General features: G+C 42.9%; 1 protein-coding gene across 1 annotated transcript; it reads right to left on the reverse strand.

Annotated features, from left to right (window-relative positions):
* Nucleotides 1-1,398: 1,398 nt before the first annotated feature.
* LOC134293798 (epithelial membrane protein 2-like) lies at nt 1,399-9,719 on the reverse strand. The gene is made up of 4 exons (XM_062962520.1): nt 8,541-9,719; nt 4,598-4,751; nt 1,962-2,084; nt 1,399-1,723 (listed from the first exon to the last, which is right to left on the reverse strand). The coding sequence occupies exons 1-4, from the start codon at nt 8,742-8,744 to the stop codon at nt 1,683-1,685; spliced, it is 522 nt and encodes a 173-aa protein (XP_062818590.1). The 5' UTR covers nt 8,745-9,719; the 3' UTR covers nt 1,399-1,682.
* Nucleotides 9,720-18,902: the final 9,183 nt, after the last annotated feature.

Consider the following 18,902-nt stretch of genomic DNA (forward strand, 5'->3'; position numbering starts at 1 on the left):
GATTTCTCAATAAAAAAAGCTTTTAGGGTGGAGGACATGGATATAGAACATCTAGCCTCCAGATGTTACCATACTATCGTTGTTATCACTCTTTAGCATTGGCTATCATGGTAGTGTTGGTAGGAATTATGGTCTGTTAACATTCGGATTGCCAGATGTACACCACTGCTGATCTTGGAGATATTTCTCCACCAGCTAAAAGAGAGTGGACTGATGCACAAAACTTAATATCAAACAGTTTTCTGTTCATGAATATGGCTCATTTTAGTGAAACATGATGAATGGGTTATATTATTTATTAATATTGTGCAATTATCTTTATTATTTAAAAACGAAAATGATTAAAGGATGTCAGCTTATGTCCAGAAAACCCTCTAAAAGCAGAAAAACCAGATCTATCATTGTTTGAGTCTGGATGTAGGCAAACTACAACTCCAGAACTCAAGGTCAATGTCCATGTTGGTCATGGGAGTTCTGTGTGCCAAGTTTGCTTCAATTCCATCTTTGGTGGAGTTCAGAATGCTCTTTGATTGTAGGTGAAATATAAATCCCAGCAACTACACCTCCCAAATGACAAAATCATTCCTCCCCCAACCCCACCAGTATTCAAATTTGGGCGTATTGTGTATTTGTGCCAAATTTGGTCAAGTGAATGGAAATACATTCTGCATATCAGATATTTACATTATGATTCATAACAGTAGCAAAATGACAGTTATGAAGTAGCAATGAAAATGATTTTATGCTTGGGGTCACCACAACATGAGGAACTATATTAAGGGGCATTTGGATGCAAAACACCTTTTGCCTAATATGTGTTGTAAAGACAAATCACACAAAATGTCCTAATCACTGTATTTGCAAAATACAAAAAATCAACATGAAATTGGCAAAAAGAGCTACACCAAGGTCTGATTCAGAAGCTAGCAATTAGCTAATTAAGAAAACAGTTCCTTCCTAAAATACAAATGTGTGTGATGGAGAAGAGAGAAGGGCTGGAGATGGCCCCACTGAGAGCAGAACCAGATCTCTTCCATCAAAGTCCAAATTCATTGTAAACCTGTCTTCACACCAGGTTGCCTTATATATATAACTAGCTGTGCCCGGCCACGCGTTGCTGTGGCAAAGTGGTGGTGGTGTTGGTTAAAAATTGTTGTGTAATTTTTATTTGACGTTATTTGCATTTTTTAATTAATTTTATTGTAAGTTATATTTTTATTTATTATATTTTATTATTTTCTTGTATTATTTTTAGTTATTTTCTGTTATTATAGTATTTTATTGTATTAATTTTTAAAGTGTTTTTTATTACTTTTTGGGGGGTTGCTAGGAGACCAAGTTGGAGGAGCTTAGCCTTCTAACTGGCAGCAATTGGATAAAAGCAATTATTCCTCTCTCTCAAATTAGGACTTTATTTTTCTTTTCTTTTTGTTGTATCAACCTAGAGGCGTGGATGTTGGGTTGTGTTGTCAAATTTTGAGGTTGGGGGGCCTGTAATTTTGTTGTTTTGTGGGTCGCCGTGATGCCATCACTCTTTTATATATATAGATGATGCCACCACTCTTTTATATATATAGATGGCTTGCTCCAAGTTCACCTTACATGCTGGGTCTGTTCTCGATTGTACTTGTTTAACTCCAAAAGTCATGATCTTGAAAGGAAGCACAGATTTTTCTGCATGTTCATTCTGTTGTCATACTTTGAAATGCAAATGCAAGACCACCTGCCAAGAAAGAAATATTTGGGTGAGATATTGCCTTCCGTGCTGCCAGATTTTTCAACCCAGAAAATGACTGAAATGTGGACCATCCGCAACCTAAGTGGTACACTGCTATAGGGACCCCCTATATTATATGGTTATGCCAGTCTTATGGGCGAGCCTTCAGCATTATATCAAGAGAGAACAATGTTTTTATATATGAGTGCATGCCATCCTTCCCACTCTATTACATACTACTTACCGGTTATAAGGAAGAAAGGAAAGGAGGCCCAGCCCAAGCCAAATGACCATCCATACCAGACAACTGTACCATCAACAGCTGTGCCAGCTGTGAAGACAGACATGGCAATCATAGCACAAATACCTGGGGATCAAAAAGAGAATGTCAGCAGATGGAGCCTTTGGAACACAGGAGATACATTTATAATAATAACTAGCTGTGCCTGGCCACGCATTGCTGTGGCTGATGGGAATCATTTGTTGACCAGTTGGAACAGCAGTGAATAGCCTTGCAGTCTTAAAGTCTGGGTGTTTTCTCCTTACGTGAATCCTTGTTTGGTGAGCTGTAATACAATGGAATAGGTTTGCTGCTTGGAAGGCTGGGTACTTGCGTTGTAGGGAAATGGTTTTTTAGCCAATTTGAATGGCACTGAATAGCCTCGCTGTTTCAAAGACTGACTGCTTTCTACATAGGGGCATCCTTTATTGGGCAGGCGGAATGAGACGAAGTAGCCTCATGGCTTGAAACCCTGAGGGTGTACTATGAAGGGGAAATCTTGCTTGGTTAGGTTGAACAGCACTGAATAGCCTTGCTGTTTGGAAGCCTGGTTGTTTCCTGCCTGGGGGAATCCTTTTTTGGGAGGTGTTAGCTGGCCCTGTTGGTTTCCTGCCTGGAATTCCCATTTTCAGAGTGTTTTCTTTATGTAATGTCCTGATTTTAGAGATTATATTGTTGCTTCCTGCCTGGGGGAATCCTTTGTTGGGAGGTGTTAGCTGGCCCTGTTGGTTTCCTTTCTGGAATTCCCATTTTCAAAGTGTTCCTCTTTATTTAATGTCCTGATTTTAGAGATGATATTGTTCTGTATTATTACACCACAGTAATGGTAGATATTATATTTGTTGCCTGAGAGTACAGGCAGGCGGAAGGGAGACAGAGGCCCAGGCAGCTGAGGCTGGGAAGGGAGGGCCCTCGTCCGAAGAGAGGAAAAGGGGAGGGAGGGTTTAGGACCCTTTAGGACGGGGGGGGGGGCTCTTTCCGGCCTTGCGGCCACCCCTGTATCCGCCTCTGGAGGCCTCCATCTAAAAAAAAAGAAAACAAATAAACATTGCGGCCTGGGGGCCTCCCTCCTTGCTGCCAGGGCTCTTCCCGGCCTTGAGGTGTTTATCTCCAAAAGAAAATAATTAAAAAAAATAAACCTTGGTCCTTGCGGCCTCCCTCCGGCCTGGCGGGAGGCGGAGGTGGATCTTGGGGGGGAAGGTTCGGGCTCCGGCTCTCTCGTGGCCGGGGCCGCCCTGAGGCCTGTGGGGCACGGAGGAGGCTGCAATGGTATTCGTGGGGGGGGGGGTCCTTTCTGGAACCCCCCCCCCCCATCTTCGGCTCTGCAGGCCTCAACATCCAAAAAAAAAATAAAAGAAACCTTGGGGCCTCACGGCCTCCCTCCGGCTGGTGGGAGGCTGAGGTGGGTCGGGGGGGGGGCTCCCTCCTGCCTGTGGCGCATGGAGGAGGTGGGGCTTGGGGGGGTTGTTCCACGCCTGCTGGGGCCCCGCCACGGCCTGACAATTTAACCCAACCGCATGGAGGCCCCTCCTCCTCCGACCACCATGGGGCCTTCCAGCCAGGCTGACGGCTGGGGTTTTAAGGTCCCGTGGAGGTTTTTGATGGGATTTTTTATTGTATCAACCTAGAGGCATGGATGATGGGTTGTGTTGTCCAATTTCGAGGTTGGGGGCCCCGTAGTTTTGCTGTTTTGCTCGGTGCCGCGATTCCATCACCCTTTTATATATATAGATAATAATAACTTTATTCTTATATCCCGCCCCATCTCCCCGAAGGGACTCGGGGCGGCTTACATGGGGCCATGCCCGGACATAACAATATAAAAGCAAACAATGCAATAAAACAAATCAATCAACAATAAAAACAACAATAAAAAGTCAGCATACAAAATAGGTATTAAAAACATGAGTTGAATTCTGTGACTTGGGCCCCCAGGCGATCCTGGTGAGTTTCAGCCCCCTCCCCAATTCTTTTTTTTTTTTTTTTTTTTTTTTGCCTAAATGCCATCTTGGAGGCATGGAAGGATTTTCGCATTTTCGGTTCCCTTGGCACAAAAACAGCCCTTTCTATAATAGAAAGTGACTTCTAGAACATGGCTATACAGCCCAGAAAACATACAACAACCCTGTGATCCCGGCCATGAAAGCCTTCGACACATTGACTTTGAAGTGGCTTCCTCTCCTAAATATACATTGAACCAAGGAGCCAAAATGTGGCAGAATTGCCCCATACACCCCTTAGATTATAGACATCGGACGTGATGAAGATCTTCAGGAGGTGTGACTACCTTCCCCATGGTGCCCTCCTCCAAAATGTGAGGTTCATTCACCTCTCTTGCGCTTTCTACCTTTCTGATCATTGATCAGAAACAATTTTATTCATGTCATCTGCTTCACTAATTCTCTTCCCCATGTAGATGAAATATAAGACAGATAAGAGCACTCCCATACCATCACTAGATGTAGAATTGATGCAGAATCCTTTCAGATTAGCATACAATCTGGGTACTTTAGAACTTTTGGATACGGCATATGACTTGATCTTCTGAAAACTAAAGAGCTGGATGTGATTATGAACAGGAATATATGGCCCCTTCATACCTGCTGCAATGCTGGCATATGCTGAGACCATGGCCAGGGAGACGGAGCCAAGTCGGGACTTATAAAAGGTGAAACAAAGTCCAAAGAAAGAGACAGCACCGGCGATCATACCAAGCAACATGAAAGCCCGAGTAGCCTCAAATGAACCTACAAAGAATCAGAAAAAAGAAGTAAGAAGAGGACTGGGCAATAGTACAACAGAGATCTGACATGATATTCCCATCTTGTCTTAAAATGCCACCAACCCTATGCAAGGCCAGTAGATATCTGTTTCCTGTCCTACCTTTGCCCTTCCATCACATATTATCACAGCTGGTCTGATAAGACTGTTTCCAATTGTACAAAATTCTGTGATTATGTAGGAGATGAAAGGCCTATATCTATATCTATATCTATAAAAGGTAAATGTAAAGGTTTCCCCTGATGTAACGTCCAGTCATGTCTGACTCTGGGGGTTGGTGCTCATCTCCATTTCTAAGCCGAAGAGCCGGCGTTGTCCGTAGACACCTCCAAGGTCATGTGGCCGGCATGACTGCATGGAGCGCTGTTAACTTCCCGCTGGAGGAGTACCTATTGATCTACTCACATTGGCATGTTTTCAAACTGCTAGGTTGGCAGAAGCTGGAGCTAACAGCGGGCGCTCACTCCGTTCCTGGGATTTGAACCTGGGACCTTTCGGTCTGCAAGTTCAGCAGCTCAGCGCTTTAACGCACTTCGCCACCGGGACTCCATCTCTCTCTCTCTCTCTCTCTCTCTCTCTCTCTCTCTCTCTCTATATATATATATATATATATATATATATATATATATATATATAAACTTTATTAGTATTCTGCCCTATCTCCCTGAAGGGAATCAGGGCAGATTCCAACCTCAAAAAGGCAAACATTCAATGCCTAAATACAATCTATATATATAAAAGGGTAATGAAATTTCGGCCTAGGACAAAACAACAAAACTACACATCCCAGAAACACTATACTTGGCAGCACAACCCCTCATCCATGCCTCTACGTTCATACAACAAAAAGAAAAGAAAAATAAAGTCCTAATTAGAGGGAAAGGAATACAGTAGAGTCTCACTTATCCAACACTCGCTTATCCAACGTTCTGGATTATCCAACACATTTTTGTAGTCAATGTTTTCAATATGTTGTGATATTTTGGTGCTAAATTCATAAATACAGTAAATACTACATAGCATTACTATGTATTGAACTACTTTTTCTGTCAAATGTGTTGTATAACATGATGTTTTGGTGCTTAATTTGTAAAATCATAACCTAATTTGAAGTTTAATAGGCTTTTCCTTAACCCCTCCTTATTATCCAACATATTCGCTTATCCAACATTCTGCTGGCCCATTTATGTTGGATAAGTGAGACTCTACTGTAATTGTTTTTATCCAATTGCTGCCAGTTAGAAGGCTAAGCTCCGTCAGGGGAAAACCTTTACCCTTTACCTTAACTACCACCAATACCTCAATACTTTATTTCCCATACCACCAGACTTCGCCACAGCAACGCGTGGCCGGGCATAGCTAGTAATCAATAAAAACATAATAGCAAAAATAAACCAACATATAAGAACAAATTATAACTTAACATCTAAATTTAAATTAAACATAGCCTATCAAATAAAATATCTAACATAAAACAAAGCATCAAACAGAAGCTTCAATTTATTGGAGTCTACAAGGTTCATTAGGGCATGTAAGTTAATTATTGCCAAAGATGTTAACTGGGCTAGCAGGGTATACAGAGCTCGGAAACAAATAACAGTTTTCAATCAGAGGTATAGTAACAGTATCATCGTCTAATCCTCCTCCTCTTCATCTGCTAATGAGCAGAAGCAAGTTTTCAGTTGTTTTTTGAAGTCGAGGAGAAGGGGGCCACCTTTATTTCTTTAGGGAGGGAGTTCCAGATTATCAGATACAATTAGTCAAATTTAGGGCTTTAAAGGTAATAACCAGCACTTTGTATTTAGCCTGGAAGCAGGCCAGCAGCCAGTGGAGCTGCTGTAACAGGAGAGTGGTTCTTTCCCTGTACGGCACTCCAGTTAGTAATCTGGCTGCCAAACTCCAAACCAGTTGAAGCTTCCGAACTATCTTCAAGGGCAGCCCCACGTAGAGAGCATTGCAGTTGCAGGCCTCCAGCCTAAGTTTTACTGGTCTGACCTCAGAGGGAGAGAAGAAGAGACAGGTTCTGCTGGTTAAATCCCCTGTTCTACTCTCATTCCCCCTTCCTTTTATGATGTGGCTTAATGATTGTACTCATAAACTTGAGAGCAGGAAAAAAAAATCCATGTTTTTTTTTTATTGCAAAAAATCATGTACAGTGATGATAAAATGTGTATATACATAAATACATACCCTTTAAAACCATTAAAACACTAAATACACAAAGACAAACATTTTAAAACAGACCAAAACAACTTTTTAAAAATAGTTTTTAAAACTGTGTTGTTGAAGGCTTTCATGGCCAGGATCACAGGGTTGTTGTATGTCTTTCGGGCTGTGTGGCCATGTTCCAGAAGTATTCTCTCCTGACGTTTCACCCACATCTATGGCAGGCATCCTCAGAGGTTGTGAGGCATGGTTAAACTAGGCAAGGAAAGTAAATATATATCTGTGGAGAGTCCGGGGTGTGACAAGAGCCCTTTGTCAGTTGGAAGCCAGTGTTAATGTTGCAATTAATCACCCTAATTAGCATTGGAAAGGTTTGTCTCTTGCCTGGGGGGGCATCCTTTGTTCAGAGTCATTAGCCATCCTTGGGGCTCCTCTGCCCTCAGAGTGTTGCTTCCCATCTACTGTTCTGATTTTTTTAGTTTTTTAATACTGGTAGCCAGATTTTGTTCATTTTCATGGTTTCAGAACAGTAGATGGGAAGCAACACTCTGAGGGCAGAGGAGCCCCAAGGACGGCTAATGACTCAAAGGATTCCCCCCAGGCAAAAGACAAACCTTTCCAATGCTAATTAGGGTGATTAATTGCAACATTAACACTGGCTTCCAAGTGACAAAGGACTCGTGTCACACCCTGGACTCTCCACAGATATATATTTACTTTTCTTGCCTAGTTTATCCATGCCTCACAACCTCTGAGGATGCCTGCCATAGATGTGGGCGAAACGTCAGGAGAGAATACTTCTGGAACATGGCCACACAGCCCAAAAGACATACAACAACCCAGTTTTTAAAACTATTAGCTAGAGGATAGCTAGCTAGAGGATCCAAACCTGATACTAAGGACAACAGGCCTGGAGAAACATCTCAGTTTAAGGTTTTTTTTTTTTTTCATGTCAGGAGCAACTTGAGTCGCTTCTGGAGTGAGAGAATTGGCCGTCTGCAAGGACAATGACCAGGGGACGCCTGGATGTTTTGATGTTTTTACCATCCTTGTGGGAGGCTTCTCTCATGTCTCCGCATGGAGCTGGAGCTGATAGAGGGAGCTCATCCGCACTCTCCCCGAGTGGGATTTGAACCTGTCAGCTTTCAGGTCAGCAACCCAACCTTCAAGTCACGAGGCTTTAGTCCACTACACCATCAGGGGCTCCATCTCAGTTTAAGCTTTCTTCTATAAACTCAAAAAGGAGAAAGGAAGGTTGATACAAACGGCCCATCCAGACAGGCCCCTGTCGGGCATCTAAATGACGCCTCCAGTAAAAGTGAATTAATTCAAGGCAAAGTTTAGGATTGGGGTTGAGTTAATGACCTTGGAGGGCTGCATCTGGCCCATGGGTCTTAATTTGGGGACCCCTACTTAGAGCAAAAACATTTAGGGCACAAGCTGGCAAGGGATTGGGTCACATTGGGGGTTCTGAGACCATGTGTAATGCATTAAATCACCTCTAAGGTAAACACTTAAGAAGCCAAAAAAATAAAATCCCCTGTCACATGAACTGTTGAAAACCTAATGAAAAAGGAAGAGTGCTTCTGAGCATACCACCACTACTCCTCCAGTTCCAAAGCTGGGAGAAAACTTACTTGATCCCGATATAATTCTAAAACACACAGGAGGGCTGCAGCCATACCACAGGCCAGAGTAGGAATTTTTGTCTTCCAACCAGTTGTTCGAGCCCAGAGAAATGAGGTGCAACAGGAGACTGATAAAAGAAAGAAGCGCCGCACAGATCTGCAGGACCTGCATTGTGTCAAGAGTTATCGGATGAACCTGGAGGAAGAGAATGGTAACATTATTTCATATCATTTAGATCCTCTAAACAGGGATCTCCTTTCCTAGGCACCACTTTCCAAGCAGCTATTTTGGAGAGTTCAGAAGTATTTGAAAATAGTTTTTCAAACTTTCCTCATGTTTCAAGAGCTTTGAGGAGAATAATTCACAGTTCAAGATTTATTTTGTACTAAAAAAAGAGATGAAAAAGAAAAGCAACCTGGCTCCAGAGAAGCACCCCTATCCTATTACATCCCTCCTTTATCCAAACCAGTGAAACATAGGCAGTCCTAATACGTTCTTCACCTTTTTCCATGCAAGTGGCATTCAGTAACAAAATGGGAGCCTGAGGAAGAAGGCATACCTGCCATTTGGGGTGTTTACGTTGGAGCAGAATGACAACTGCCGGTTTAATAAGGGCAGAAGGGCTTTTACAATACACCTCTGTTAAATATAGCAGTTTTCTCCCTACACATGCTAACTATTCATTCGAATTCCTCCTTGGTGATTTCTCTCTTCTTCCATTTCCTATAGACACCCCGCTAAAATCTTAGCTCAACTGAAAATTCCTTAAATATCCATTCTGGATTCTTTGGATACTACCTATTTCCCCCCTCATTGGAACCATTTGAAACTCTCATTCAGCTCAAACTCCTTTCTCTTTTAGTATTCCTGATCATGGCATCAAACTCAGTTTTCCCTAAATTTACTAAAGTCGCCTTTCTAAAAATCTAAAGAGTTTTTCTGAATATGGTATCCTCCCACATTCTGTGTTTTGTCTATTCTAGATGGAACTAATAGGTAAAGGTAAGGTAAAGGTAAGGTTAAGTCCAGTCATGTCTGACTCTGGGGGTTGGTGCACATCTCCATTTCTAAGCCGAAGAACCAGCGTTTTCCGTAGACACTTCCAAGGTCATGTGGCCGGCATGACTGCATGGAGTGCCGTTACCTTCCTGCCGGAACAGTACCTATTGAACTACGTACTCACATTGCATGTTTTTGAACTGCTAGGTTGGCAGAAGCTGGGGCTAACAGCGGGTGCTCACCCTGCTCCCCAGATTCGAACCTGCAACCTTTCAGTCTGCAAGTTCAGCAGCTTAGGGGTTTAATTCGCTGCGCCACTGGGGGCTCCAGAACGAATAGGTACTATGAGCTAAACCCTTCAAGTGAGAGCACAACATAAACCCCATCAACATTGGATATATTTCCTAGCATAGAATTAAAAAAAATATGTTTTGCAAGACCTAGAACCCAAAAATGGAAAACATTTTAAAACAAGACAAAAAGTATACATTTCCTTCCTTCTACATACAGATCTAGTGCCGAATTAAAAAGTTTCCAAATTTGCCTCTAAGAAATCTCCCTCCATTTAATTCAGGTAGCATAAAAAGGCTTCAAGCTATTGGGGAAAGGCTTCTTTTCTGTTCTACAGAATTCTATAGCTTATTTTCTTACCTGTCCCAAAATTGCCTTGTGCTATCTTGTTGGTGAAGGCAACAATCTGGAGTAAATTCTTGGGACCCTATGGCTCTCCTACTTATGGGACCTTTTTTTCAGAGGGAGGGGCAAGGTTGGCAGTGTTGTCGACCGCGTTTTAGGGGATCGGGCCCTTAAGGAGAGACCCAATCCGGTCCTGAGAGAACGGACCTTGGCGGAGCCAAAAGGAGAATTACGAGCCGCAATACAACCTGAAGCCGAAATGAAGAAGGTCCGCCAAAGTTGAAGGAAAATCCGCCAAGGAGTCTTTATTGAGCAATTCAGCTGAAGAGGACTCTAGTAGCGATCATTCGGTCTACTAGGGTACCATACAATCAAAATAAAGCCATATTTATAGAAAATTTCAGTCTGACAGCCCTTTGAATTTCCTGCCCTGCTCCCCCGCCTATCTGATTGTTGATAGGCTAGAAGGTTGAACGAGGCGGGCTTTCGCTTCCCGCCTCGTTTCGTTGGCCCAATAGGAAGCTGCCTTATGTCTCTACTCGGGCCAATCAGGAGAGAGAAGGCGGGAGTTATCGAAACAATGAGGTGACGGGACAGGAACTAGCGGATTAAGTCCTGCTAGACCGATTTCTAAAGGGTGCTTAATTTATTAATGGCAGCAATCAAGGATGTCCGGGTTTCTGTCACGTATACAGATTTCAGATATGCCTTGGGGTGTCAGAGATGGAAGCAAAGATGGGTGGTGATGAGCCATATTGACAGGCTCTGCAGGGCGCCTTCCTGAGGTGTCCTGGATATTTCTTTGGGTGAGCTATGACAATGTTTGCCTTGGGGCGAATCTCCTTTAGGTCAACACTCCGAATTCGGTGACTCAAGCCCTATATTGTCCATGCAATTTGAATTTGATTGGATTTAGCGGTGGCAGATTATCCTTTTGTTTTTGGGAAAGGAAGCCTGGGTCATAGGAAATGGGATAGGTTCTGGGGTTCATGTTGAGTTCAAAATATTTCCTATTTGATTTCATGATTTGACAATTATATGAAATAAAATGAAAAATAAAATAAAGTTGGAATATAAACCATGCTGGGAAAAATACATATTTTCCGGGGATCCCAAAGAGTACAAATACATATAGGCAGATAGATAGATTTCATGGAAATAAGGGAGAATCCATAAAAGTGAGTTACATTTCATAAAGGGGAATCATGAATGATATAAACAATTGAAAATATTTGATAAGAACGAAGTTCATAACATCTGGAGAACCCAGCATGGAAATTCATAAAAGTGGAGTTTTAGCAGCATGATTTTACAATTCATGAAGTTGTTATCTCTTGCCTCAGGCTAAAAGGTCAAACACCTTTTGTGCAGAGAGTTTTAGTAAACCACAGTAAACTCCAGTAAAAAGTCTCAATCACCTTCTACTATAAATATATGGAATATAGAACATAAAGTCTTGATTTTTGAACTATCTTTTACAAAGTCCTGGGGGGGGGGGGGGTGGTCACCTCGATCACAGCAGTCACGTCAAAGCAAAAAAAAAAAAAAGAAGAAGCAGTTTCAATATTTCCAGTATTCTTCACTCGACCTTGTTCTTTATTGAGGTGATACATTTCCTCTTCAAACAGCTAGATAGTCATTGTACAACTCTCAAAGTGTTTCACAATCCCTTTCCATTTTGTTCTTGTAAGGGTGTGTACATTCACGTGAGTTCAGCCCCTATTCCTGTCTCAGGAAAAATCAGGTGAAAGACTACGGTCACAAAAATCAAGGGCTCTTTGCACACTGCAGAATTCTAGAAATATACGCCCATGTTCATTGCCGTGGCCACATCCCGGATTTGCAATTTGTGGGAGGATATTTAGAATTCTCAACCAGAGAGTTCTAATGCTTCACGAAGCTACAAATCCCAGAATACCATAGGATTTGGCCATAATGGATACATACCATTGTAACTCAGGTCTCCCTCTGTCTGTATTTGGGAAATGGTGGGTGTTGCACACTTCTAAGTAGACCTTCCAGCTGTTTAACCTACTCTTCTTGTATGGGAACTGAGTTCTCCTTAACACAAACTCTAGTTTAAAGCAATAATGCCTGTGAATATTCGTGCGCAAGCAAATACACCAACCAAATCAATCTGCACGGTGTTGTCCTAAGATCGCTTTACACTGAACAATTTATACTGTTTGACACCACTTTAACTGCCATGGTGTAATGCTATGGAATACTGGGATGTATAGTTTGGTAATTTGATAGCATTGAGCCATGGCAGTAAAGTGGTATCAAACTGCACTGATTCTTCAGTGTAGATGCATCCTAGGGCCCTTCCAAACAAACCCTATATCCCAGGATCTGATCATTAAACCATTAAACTGGATTATATGAGTCCGCACTGTCAGATAATCTGGGATATCTAGATATGTACAGATGTCTACGTATCAATGAAAAGTCAAGTGGTGTAATACGGAAACAAAGGTTTTTAAGAAAAAATATATACAGTAAAGTCTTACTTATCCAACACCCACTTATCCAACTATCTGGATTATCCAACGCATTTTTGTAGTCAATGTTTTCAAAACATCATGATATTTTGGTGCTAAATTCGTAAATACAGTAATTACTACATAGCATTACTGCGTATTAAACTATTTTTTCTGTCAAATTTATTGTACAACATGATGTTTTGGTGCTTAATTTGTAAAATCATAACCTAATTTGATGTTTAATAGGCTTTTTCTTAATCCCTCCTTATTATCCAACATATTCGCTTATCCAACGTTCTGCCGGCCCGTTTATGTTGGATAAGTGAGACTCTACTGTAGTATGTAATCAATTAGTTTTGAGCAACAAAACTGTTTTTAAGAATGAAAATATAGAAGATGTAAGAAACACACATACATAAGTAATTCTTTGTAGGCTAAAAAGATTTGCCAATTTCCCGTTGGTGGCTCTTCATGTATTTTATTCATAGTATTGAAATCCACTAACCCCATAACTATTGGCAAATATTCTTTTGTCTCCCATAAAATCAACTAGTTGTCTTCTCACCTGACTTGGAGTTGCCTTTCTTCAGGTGACTTTATCGCCCTGGATGGAGTCTCTGAAACACTCGGGACCCACTATGACTTGGACGTTGGCAGATATAGGCAGAATTGGCACCACCCACAAAGCATTAAACCTTTTTTGATAGTTCCTCCTGATCCAATATCTATCTTTTATTGCCATTGCCACTCCTTTCTACTCTGAGCTTTCGAACAGACCTTTGCACCACTGTCCTGCAGTTCAATAAATTTCTTTGTACAGTAGAGTCTCACTTATCCAACACTCGCTTATCCAACGTTCTGGATTATCCAACGCATTTTTGTAGTCAATGTTTTCAATATATCATGATATTTTGGTGCTAAATTCATAAATACAGTAATTACAACATAGCATTACTGCATATTGAATTGCTTTTTCTGTCAAATTTGTTGTATAACATGATGTTTTGGTGCTTCATTTATAAAATCATAACCTATTTTGATGTTTAATAGGCTTTTCCTTAATCTCTCCTTATTATCCAACATATTCGCTTATCCAACGTTCTGCCGGCCCGTTTACGTTGGATAAGTGAGACTCTACTGTATTTTGTTTTTTATTATTGGGAGGGGTTCCTATTATCAGAAGTTATTTCATGAAAAAAGATTTCCTTATGGGAACAGGCTGAACAGATGTAACAGACGTAACATATGCTCTGTGTTTCCTTTAATTGAAGACTAACATGTTTGAACATCCTCTAGATCACAGTTTCTCAACCTGGGGGCCGGGACCCCCTGGTGGGGTTGTGAGGGGGGTTTTAGAGGGATTGCCAAAGACCATCAGAAAACACACATTTCTGATGGTCTTTGGAACCCAAATCCCTCCAGTATTTTCTGTTGGCATGTGTCAGAGGAGGGTATATAATGGGGTGACCACTCTCAAAGTGCCCATTGTGGATGTGTCCTTTGTCGGTGCTGGCTGGCTGCCTTGCTTGCTGCTGCTCGCTCAGCCCACTCAGTCTCTCTATTCTAGTGTACTTGCTTGCTTGCTGCCTTGTTGCCTTGCCTCTTGCCTTGCTTTCCTTCCTTGCCTTGCTACCAGGGAAAAGAGATTTGTTTGTATTTCATTTTTCCAAAGGCTTAGCTGCTAGGCTTCTATTTTTTATTCTTTCTTTGAAGAGAAGGGGGCTGGGATTTTTGAAGGGATGGGGGTGGGGTGTGTTTGGCTGGGTAGTGCACATGGGGATTTGTGGGTGGGGGAAAGAAAGGGATCTCTGTAGCTTTTATTTGCTGTTGTCGCACCCAGGGCTGGCCCGAGAAAATTTTAAGTATTAAGCAGGGGGGGGGGGAATTGTGCCCCCCTGTGTTGCAGGAGGCGTGGCCATGCACGCCTCCCATGCCATGGCCCCGCCTCCCACGCCCTAGCCCCGCCTCCCGCGCTGCTCGCCCTGACCCCGCCTCTTGCACAGTGTTGAAGGCGGGGCCCGGGCACGTGGTGCGGGAGGCGGGGCCCAGCCCAGACAGGGCCCCGCCTCCTGCCCCGTTCGCCCGGGGCCAGCTGGTCAGGAAGCGGTGGGAAAGCCTCGGGCCAAAATGGGTGATCTGCGCTGTGCGTATGCGCACAGAGCAGATCGCCCATTTCGCCAGAGGCTGCTCAACACAGGCGCAGATCGCCGGCCAATCTGCGCCTGCGTTGAGCAGCCTGGGCCGAAATGGGTCACTGATCTGCGATCAGCCTTTTTGCCCAAGGCTTCTGGATGCAGGCGCAGATCGGCCGGTGATCTGCGCCTGCATCCAGCAACTTCAGGCGAAATGGGTGATCTGAGCTGTGCGCATGCATACAGCTCAGATCGCCCTTTTTGCCCAAGGCTTCTGGACGCAGGCGCAGATAGGCCGGCGATCTGCGCCTGCGTCCAGCAACTTCGGGCGAAATGGGTGATCTGAGCTGTGCGCATGCATACAGCTCAGATCGCCCATTTCGCCCAAGGCTGCTGGACACAGGCACAGATCAGCTGGTGATCTGCGCCTGCATCCAGCATCTTCAGCACTGTGCAGTTTGGTGCGGAGCTTCGATTGCTCACGTGGGCGCGAGCTATCAAAGCCCAGCGCCAACAGTGGTGGCACGGCAGCATTGGTGGCGCCTCGACAGCGCCCCTATTGGCGTGCGCCTGAAGCGGCCGCTTCAGCGGCCTCTACGTTCAACCGGCCCTGGTTGCACCTCAGGTTAGCTTCACCTTGATAAGGACACCAAGCTTCACACAGAATGTAGTCTTTTGTAGTTTATTAGGGAATAGGGAAAAGATAGTTCACAAAAGGCAAAAGTTCAGTTCCAAAAGGTAGTTACAAAAACAAGGCTGTAAGAAACAAATCCATAGAACTATTAGGCATGAAACAAGGTCCTTTCAAAAGAAGCCAAAGTCCCAGAAACGAATATACATCCAGGCTACAAGATAATACAGGAAAGCAGACTTGGTTCTTGATTCAAGTGAGGAAATTGCTTTGACGAAGATTTCTCTCTCAGCAGACTACTTTAATAGCATGACATGAAGGCATTTCTTTGCCCTTTGACCTCCCTCTTATTTGCTATTCTGAGACTTTTGCGCAACCCCGGAATTCCAAACGACTAGCCCGATCAGATCGAGAGAAGCGGCCTCATCGTCAAGGCCACTGAGCTCATTAGTGTTATCAGGTTGAGGCTGGGAGCTGCTCTCCCGTCCTGCTTCTTGCACCTGAAAACCACCATCATTAAGAACATCATTTCTTCTTGTGGGAAAACCTCCCTGCTCCTCATCTCCCACAGCAGGAACACCCTGCACCTGAATCCCATAATTCCCATCTGAATCATTTTGAAACTCATCCTGAACCTGAATCCCATCATCGTGAACTTGCATCCCATAATCCCCATCAGAGTCACACAGAGGCCCAGAATCCTCATCAAAGTCACACAGAGGCTGAGTCACCACAGCTGTACTGTAATATTTTAAAATATTTTATTCTTAATTCATTGTTTTAAACCCCCCTTTTTCCTCCCCCTGGGTAGTATTGCTTTCTCAAAAAATGAAAGCAAATATTTTTCAAAGGAAATAAATTGTTGGGCTTCTACCTTGGTGGGCTAAAAGGGGTCAATATACAGCGATTTTCACCCCTCTAGCCCTAAAACTGAGGGGAGGAAGAGCCTTGGAATCTTTCCCATGCCGCCAATGGTCTGAAAATTTTTGTTCTTTCGGATGCAGGACGAAACTCCCATTCGGATAGGTACCCCGTTTTTGGAAGTGGCAAACAAAAATGAAAATGGGGCAAAACGAATGAAACAAAACAAAATGGATAGTGATTCCATACAAATGCACAAGACTACTGACTACATGCTCATCACACATGGTAGAAAGTCCCTTCAAGCTTTTTGTTTTTCCAACACGTGTGTTGGGTCCTTTGTATGCTTTAGATAATTTTCCTGGGGTCAAGTACCAACTGTACCTCATTTTGTAGAAGTTTCTTTGAGGTCATGGCATGAAATGTTTCTTTTAGTTCGATGGTTCATATTTTCTCCCATTTCTCCATGTCAATATTAGGGCTTATGTTTAGGGTTATACATTCTGTGACTTGTTTTGTTCTAGTTCAGTTTTCAGTATATGTACATTTTTCCATTTGGGTGTTTTATCATCTCTACAGAGTTTTATTTCAAATTAGGTTTTTTTTTCCTTTTTAAAGTCAAAAGATTCTCTGTCAACCCAACTCTCTGTCAATTGTCTATAATATCAATACAATGGTAAAATATGTCAAGAATCTGATAGCTCTTCTGTTTTGAGTCTATTTTAATCTTTTTTCAAAAAATAATAGATCATGATTTGGCAAATGGCACATTTGCGTGAAGGCCAAAGGAGTGGATTGACAACAAATCTGATAGGCTAGGGTAGGTAATGAATGTTTTCCCTTCTTTCTGTCCAACTTATAAAATACTTCTTGTATGGAAATCTATAATGGTGTTTGGGGCATAACTTAAATTTGTATCTCTTTCATGTTCTCCAGAGGGTATACATTATAAAGTGCTTGCTAAACCCATCATGTGATGGATCTTAGGAATGGGAACAATGCAGATGCAGGAAGGAAAGAACCTGCTGCAGTAACAAGGAATATTTTCCATCATTTGGGGGTTGAGGTGCAAAAGAAATTAAAACAACTCCCTCCCTTTCTTCTTTTAAGAACCAATTAAAAACTTTCCTGTTTGGACAGGCCTTTAGTGAAGGAAACTAATCTGGAGTGATAAGAAACACCATAATGCTATGAACTGGAAAAGAGTGCAATATGGCCTGATATGATACCACAAGAATGTGAATGTATATTATTATTGTGGTGCAGCGTGTTAAAGTGCTGAGCTGCTGAACTTGCAGACCAAAGATCACAATGTCAGTTCCTGGAAGGTGTAGGACACAAAGATAGGCTCACACAGCTTGGAGCTATGGAAAACTTTATTGAATCCCCCTTGCCAATATGACCGCAAAGCTTCTACTGCCCCTCTTCCGCTCTTTCCCTGGTATATTAAGTTGTTCCTTCCCTCCTCCCCTCACGTCTCTTCTTCTCCATTCACACCTCCCCTTCCATTGTCCTTTCCCATGTTTGAAGACCAGATCAAGTCATAAATCAGCCTTCCCAACCAAATGGTTTTCTTTATCCGGCTTGTTCTGGTCAGGTGTGAAAAAGGGCAGCTTGGAGAATGCTGATCTTTTTGGCATCCTGACACACAGGTTCGAATATGGGGAGCAGAGTGCCTGCTGTTATCCCCAGCTTCTGCCAACCTAGCAGTTCGAAAACATGCAAATGTGAGTAGATCAATAGGTACCTCTCCAGCGTGAAGGTAATGACGCTCCATGCACATGACCTTGGAGGTGTCTACGAACAATGCCGGCTCTTGGGCTTAGAAATGGAGATGAGCACCAACCCCCAGAGACGGACACGACTGGACCTAAGGTCAGCGGAAAATCTTTACCTTTACTTATCCTTGTTACTGATGTATTTGGATTGTTGTTCATTATTTTAATATGTTGTAAGCCACTTTGGGTCCCGTGAGGAAGAAAAGCGGGACATAAATAAAGATTTATTACTATTATTATTATAAGGAGGGTAGAGAGGCATTTCAATCTCACCTCCTTGGGCTTCCTGAGCCCTTGGAGCATGGGATTGCTGTGAAGATGCCATCTTCACAGAAGGAGCAGAATTCAAAACGACTATAGAGATGGCCGAAACTAACAAAATGAAGTTCAACAGGGACAAATGCAAGATACTTCACTTCGGCAGAAAAAATGGAAATCAAAGATACAGAATGGGGGACGCCTGGATTGACAGCAGTGTGTGCAAGAAAGACCTTGGAGTCCTCGTGGACAACAAGTTAAACATGAGCCAAACATGATGCGGCAGCTAAAAAAGCCAATGGGATTCTGGCCTGCATCAATAGGGGTATAGCGTCTAGATCCAGGGAAGTCATGCTCCCCCTCTATTCTGCCTTGGTCAGACCACACCTGGAATCACACTGTGTCCAATTCTGCGCACCAAAATTGAAGGGAGATGTTGACAAGCTGGAAAGCATCCAGAGGAGGGCGACTAAAATGATCAAAGGTCTGGAGAACAAGCCCTATGAGGAGCGGCTTAAAGAGCTGGGCATGTTTAGCCTGCAGAAGAGAAG

This window comes from Anolis carolinensis, unplaced genomic scaffold (genome assembly GCF_035594765.1).
Source record: "Anolis carolinensis isolate JA03-04 unplaced genomic scaffold, rAnoCar3.1.pri scaffold_10, whole genome shotgun sequence".
Classification (NCBI taxonomy): domain Eukaryota; kingdom Metazoa; phylum Chordata; class Lepidosauria; order Squamata; family Dactyloidae; genus Anolis; species Anolis carolinensis.

Bases quoted from the DNA above. Each gene is read 5' to 3' on its own strand.
- LOC134293798 (XM_062962520.1), bottom strand. From the start codon at position 8,744: ATGCAGGTCCTGCAGATCTGTGCGGCGCTTCTTTCTTTTATCAGTCTC. The intron at 2,085-4,597 runs GTATGAAGGGGC...TTTGATCCCCAG, and splicing joins ATATGCCAGCATTGCAGCAG to GTATTTGTGCTATGATTGCC. The intron at 1,724-1,961 runs GTAAGTAGTATG...CTTTCTTGGCAG, and splicing joins TCCTTTCTTCCTTATAACCG to GTGGTCTTGCATTTGCATTT.